Here is a 6,000-nt window from a genome sequence, read left to right on the forward strand (position 1 = left end):
CTGGGAGGGGAAAGTAAATGATGAAGGAAAAGAAAATGGGAAAACAGCAGGTGAGAAAGAGAATAAGGTTAATGGTCATGATGGAGAGAGAGGGGCTGTATTTTGTTTAAAACAAAGAAACAGGGACAATTGCAGTAATTAGGTACATTGACCAAATTATAATAACTTAATGGCACGTGCAACTGTAGTGTCATTTTTTTTCAAGTATCACTTAAGTATACTACACTGCAATTAGTTTTAATCCCTTCTACATCAGTATCTTCCACTCTGTAGGGTCTGTGTAACTTCCCTCAGGACATGCAAAAATAAACTTAACATTGTATAAAAACAAACTGTAACACATTAGCCAATGTAGAATGGAAAGCAGACACTTCAAAAAATTAAAGTTAAAAAATGAAGATGTATTGAAGAATCGAGTGAGAAGAATTAAGATTTCTTATGCAGTGAATTTTTAATGTCTTCATAATGCCATCTGATATATTTTCCAATTGCTCAAGAAAGCGAACTTTAACAATTTTCAGTAGCCAAATTAATTAACATTGTATAACACTACTGAGGTTTTGAATACTAATTTGATTGAGCTAATTCTGTCGGTGAATATTCTGATTAGATATATGCAAAGATAAACAAGATTTTGTACATTTCCCCACTAGAAGCCTTACTGTATGTGGTTTGAAGGGAAATTTACTCTTTCACGTCAAAATATGTACAACAAATGAAAGCAAACTTACCTATTGTAAAAATCCTTTAGCATGACATGTGAGGATGCTAGCATGAAACTTGTAGTGTCGAAAATTATGGAGAATATAGTATCATAGGGAATTGGGGTAGTTAGCAATTGAACGTTTGATTCTCATTTTAAATAATTTAGTAATAACAAATTCATGAAAACAATTTACTGTATAATTTACAAAGAAATGGCCAAAATAATTATGTAACGAAAACAGGGTGTTACCACTATATTTGTTCAAATTATCATCGATTGAAAGAAACTTTGAATTACCATGGTAGAAAATTGTATGAGAGCATCACTAGTTATCAGCTATAAATATTTTCTTTGGAGTGTACTGAACAAATGATCTTGGTGGTGAAAGATAGCAAACTCTTAAATTTTCAACATTGGCATGTGATGCACCTGCAAAAGATTTTACAAACCAGAAGCTTAAGAAATAAAAACCTAACAATGTTCAGCAGTTCCCTTTAACAATGATAGACTTCAATTTATTCACAACAAGTTTTCTATCAAACATGTAACCTAGACAGCACATCTCTCAATTTTGTATTGATCCAAGTGTATTGAAGCAAAATCATCATTCCTTCAAATTATGGGCCAAAAAAACATGATTGAGGATTAGCTGTAAAATGTCACCGCTGAAAAAAAAATCAGAACAATTTCATCATGAAATGTAAGCTTCACAATCCCTTCCCCTTAGGTTGGAAGTGGCTAATCACTGCTCGGCACACTAGCAATGCACTGCTTATGCTGCCTTGCTCACTCAGTCCACACACAATCACTCAAAAACTTCTGTGAATACGCCTAAGGAGCTAAAGTCTGCCAAGATCACTTATTTAATTATTTCTCATTGATCCCACAATGTCAAAGAGCTTTTTCATCAACAAAAAGCCATTAATGCCGAGAGAGTGATAAATAAAAATATTCATTATTCACACCTCAATCCGAATGAAAGAATAATGCTGAACATGCATCAAGGACATGATTCATCTATTATTTTTGAGTCCTTGTGGCATTTCTCACGTTTGCTCCTAAAAATCCTTAAAAATAATTGATTAAGGCATGTAAATAATGCAGCAAAGCTATTTGTTGATGAAAAAAATTGGGATTGCAGTAAAAAAAATATCAGTCTATAATAGGTTTGCACTTTTACAAAGGCACCCAAACTATTACAAAATCATACACGTGGGGAGAAATATCAAAAGGAGGGCATGGAAATTATCATATTACACAGTCCACAAATCTTCTTGTCCCACATATTGCAACGGCTTGTGGTCATTGTTGGAGTGCACGGAACAATCCAACTGCAGTCGTCTCGATAGGTGGGAATGAGAAGGTCGTCGACCAGTAGTTTCAGGGGGGGCAGGGGTAGAGGAGGAACAGATTGGAATGGACCATGAGGCATGTGGAGTTGATGAGAGGGGGTTGGGGAAGGGATGGGGAGAGTCTGGTTGACATCACTAATTGGGAGACCCCGACGAAGTCTCCGGTCCGGCTGCAGCTGTTGTTGGTGGTGTGCTGTTGTTCCCGCTTGCCGTTTGGCCAGATGCCTGCTCCTTGACATGCTTCTCCACCTATACCACAAACACATTGGGTCATGTCAGTTGTTAACCAAAACAAGTTTATTACCATGACTGGCCAAGGTGGAAGGCCATAAATTCATGTTTACATACATGTTCCCAACAACCATGAAGGTATATGCATGAAGAATGGCCAACAAATCCTCAGCATTGAAACAGAGAATAATATACAAAAAGTGTTCAACCAAGTTTACATGGTGGAATTTCTAACACGATTGCATTCACGTATCTACTTGGTCACAAACATCTATCCTGTAACCAATGTACTCAAAATCTTGTGAAGCAAAGCTATTATAGAGTGAAAATTGAACCTGACATACAATTTATTGAGGTCTAGACAAATAAACTTTGTTTTTCATGCATGTATCTCAATCAACACAATAACCTTCATGCTTACCAATAAGCATGAGCATATAAGAGAAATTCTTCAATCATCTTCCAGGAAATATCAATTCTTAATCTACTATAGCTTACAAAAACGTGCTTTTACACTCCAATGCCACTCGTCACATCACAACTCATGGCACATTCAACTATCTCACCACTCACAATGACAAACTCAACCTAGGCCTTAAACTCAATTGCTTTAATAGTAATATGGTTTTCAAGCAATCATCCAATCCTAAAATTGCAATGAAATGTTAAAATCGTGTTCACAGCATCAAAAATGGATCATATGAAAAAACAAATGGATCTACATTTTCCATGGCCACACGATAAAAAGAAAAGATTCCACCCAAGAATCCCTACCAGGCTGTGTTATCACTAGGATAACTGGTATTTTAAAATCTAAAGTACTTTATATTAGGGCCTGAAAATCATACACATTATAAGACAAAGGAGCTAATATATCAAAATGGCAGTCTACTTACAACTTTTCTGATGTGGTTAAAGGCCTTGCTCTCTGCATCTCCTCTTACGTTCTCTAACTTATACGGAGGCGTAATTGTGACTTGATTCAATACCACGATGTTAGGACCTTGCCAGCTGACTTCATCAATTCTTTAGACAAAAAAGAACACACGGAAGCAATCAATTGAAACATGTCGAGGGCACACTTAATACTAATGCTTGATCAACGGACTATAGTAAAATCTATCCAATTATAATTTACTCTAAAAAAGTAAAAGTTATAATACTAACGTTTTCGTTATTGCCAAGAACAATTTTTGGCCTTCTGGTGAAACGTCGGCTGAGAGAGCAGTGACCACTCGTTTCTTCTCTTCTATTTGGTTTCTTACTCTGGTGTTTAGCTGTAATATACGTTGATAAAATAAAGAAAATGACTGAAATATGATTAACGCTAACTTATTTTACAGCATGGAGGATTGAGGATACTCACCCTGTGAAGGTTCAAGGACTGCGGTGGTTCAGGAACCACTGTTACTTCTTTTTTCACCTGTACATCGCTCACTAAAGATAAATTCACAACATGTACATCATTAAGTTGCGCACGACCATTAGATGCAGGGCATTCTGTAATTAATTAAGGAATTTCACAGCGAGTACAACAGACTATACCTCCATGAAACAGTGTAAGAATGAAAGAACATGTCTTCATATGACAGCATTTCCCGCGCTATTACAAAAATACCAAAGGACAAAACCAATTATTAATTGCGCGAAATAACCAATATTAACAATCATGAGGAACACATTAAAAAATTAAACCATACAACTAAGAATAAATGGTTTGTGGTCTCCCGTCTCGGAGGAGGTACAAATAAGTTTGGAAAATTGCACATTCCCCGAGATGAGAGCCGATATGACTATGATTAGAAGGATACTGAGAATTAACATTTTAGTCTGAGGGTCAAACGCTAACACTTCTCCCTCAATTTCCTTATTATAGCACGTTTTACACGCCACAACACTGCCAATACTAAAGCACTCGCTTACTCCTGCCATTTTGACTTTCATTTTTTTGCCGGTACACTGGCGCCATCGAGTGATGATAGTGCGAAACTTAGTTTGCGCTTTATGTTTCAAATTGGAGTTTCCTCGTGCATTGGTGTTATTTGTCAGAATATTCCATGCTAGCCAATTTTTGAATCATACATTGTAAGTACCTATTGAATTAATTTCGTAGTTGTTACAGAAATACTCCATAAATTGTACAACACTTTACTTAATTGTGTCGATGATTTTTTTGCGGCAGTTGACTCCAATCGAGTTTGTATTGGAAGTGTGTTCGATGATTATTTTATGTATAGTGCCATGAAGTGTCCCTGGTGGGTGACTTCGCATATCTGAGATTGTTTCATAAATATGGTGTTTAATTCTATTGTTTCGAATGTCTATTTTGTATTCATTCTGTTTGAAATATCTTCAGCATTGAGAATAGGGCTGCTACGCACTTATCCACTCATCAATTCGTATGGACGTTTAATGAATTATCGGAACTCATCCTTGCATTTTCTAAATTGATATTTGCTGGTCTTTTTTCATGAAATCGTTGCATGCTTGAAGTAGGTGTGTTATCAATTTGTATCTTTGTTTGTCTTAATATTGAACTGGTTAACCATTAGTTGGCCAATGGGGTGACTGCATTAGCCAAGGCATATAGGTATATCATGTAACCGTAGGATATACTTGCATATTCTTATTTTATGGATATATCTAAATTACTGTTTTCTAAAAATTCCTTACTTATTCAGAGTGGAAGGAAAATTTGTCCTGAACTAATTTTATACAGAAGGTTTGTCATCCTTTTCCATGAATGTCTCATGCACATATACGCATATGTGACCCTATCGTTTCATGTGATATGCTAAGATATTTTGTATCTTTCCTCAGACTTTAATGAAGATGCTTTTGCACAAATATTTCAACATACATTTTAGAGTTAATGACAAATGTTATAGACTATTGCTCAAGAGCATCTTCATTGTGCAAATCTCCTACCAGTACCTTTAATACTGGGTCTGTATGCACTTATGTACAGGGTCCATCATAAAAGTAATGTGTATTTTCTAGGAAAAATATATTTATTGACCCTACCGATACAAATATTTAAGATTCTTCAAAATACTCTCCCCCCTGCAGCAATGTACTGGTGGAGATGTGTCTGCCATCCCTGGAATGCACCCTGAAACTCCTCGACGGGAATATCTATTAGGAACGATGTAACATGCTTTTGGAAGTTTTTCACGGACTCCCAATGCTTTCCATTCAGATCTCTTTTCAGCCAGGGAAACAAAAAAAGTCGCATAGCCAAGTTGGGACTTAAAGAGGGCTGAGGGACCGCCAGGGTGTTGCTATGGGTCAGGAAATTGGAAATGATGAAGGCCATGTGGCTAGAGGCAATGCCATGGTGGAGCATGACTGTATCTTTGATGTCATCACTCACACGCAAAACTCGGCTCGCCATGGCGTTTCAATCTCTGGAGCACCTACTGGTAAAAGGCTGAGTTGAGAATTTGTCCCTGCAATATAAACTCAAAATGAACAATTCCTCGGATGTCAAAAAAGACAATCAGCATCATTTTGATGCGAGACTTGCCCATTTGCGAGTTCTTGGAGCTGATGGATGACTTTTTGTGCCACTCGCAGCTCTGCCTTTTGATTTTTGGGTCATACTCAAATATCTGGGATTCATCCCTGGTTATGACAGAGTTGAGAAAGTCTGCCTTATTTTAAATATATTCTTACAATTCTTGACAGCGCAAAGTCCGTGCCGTACTTTTA

The 6,000-nt window shown here is 36.7% G+C and overlaps 1 protein-coding gene across 1 annotated transcript; it reads right to left on the reverse strand.

Annotated features, from left to right (window-relative positions):
• Positions 1 to 881: 881 nt before the first annotated feature.
• Positions 882 to 4,250, reverse strand: LOC124157217 (protein LSM12 homolog). The gene is made up of 5 exons (XM_046531769.1): positions 4,101 to 4,250; positions 3,656 to 3,789; positions 3,457 to 3,566; positions 3,186 to 3,315; positions 882 to 2,307 (listed from the first exon to the last, which is right to left on the reverse strand). The coding sequence occupies exons 1-5, from the start codon at positions 4,231 to 4,233 to the stop codon at positions 2,194 to 2,196; spliced, it is 621 nt and encodes a 206-aa protein (XP_046387725.1). The 5' UTR covers positions 4,234 to 4,250; the 3' UTR covers positions 882 to 2,193.
• Positions 4,251 to 6,000: the final 1,750 nt, after the last annotated feature.

The sequence above is a fragment of the Ischnura elegans genome, chromosome 4 (genome assembly GCF_921293095.1).
Source record: "Ischnura elegans chromosome 4, ioIscEleg1.1, whole genome shotgun sequence".
In the NCBI taxonomy this organism is placed as follows: Eukaryota; Metazoa; Arthropoda; class Insecta; order Odonata; family Coenagrionidae; genus Ischnura; species Ischnura elegans.

What these genes read in the sequence shown, in the direction of transcription:
- LOC124157217 (XM_046531769.1), bottom strand. Translation starts at nt 4,233, where the DNA reads ATGAAAGTCAAAATGGCAGGAGTAAGCGAGTGCTTTAGTATTGGCAGT. An exon ending in GACTAAAATGTTAATTCTCA is followed by an intron (nt 3,790 to 4,100) that starts GTATCCTTCTAA and finishes AATTAATTACAG; the next exon opens with AATGCCCTGCATCTAATGGT. An exon ending in AGTCCTTGAACCTTCACAGG is followed by an intron (nt 3,567 to 3,655) that starts GTGAGTATCCTC and finishes CGTATATTACAG; the next exon opens with CTAAACACCAGAGTAAGAAA.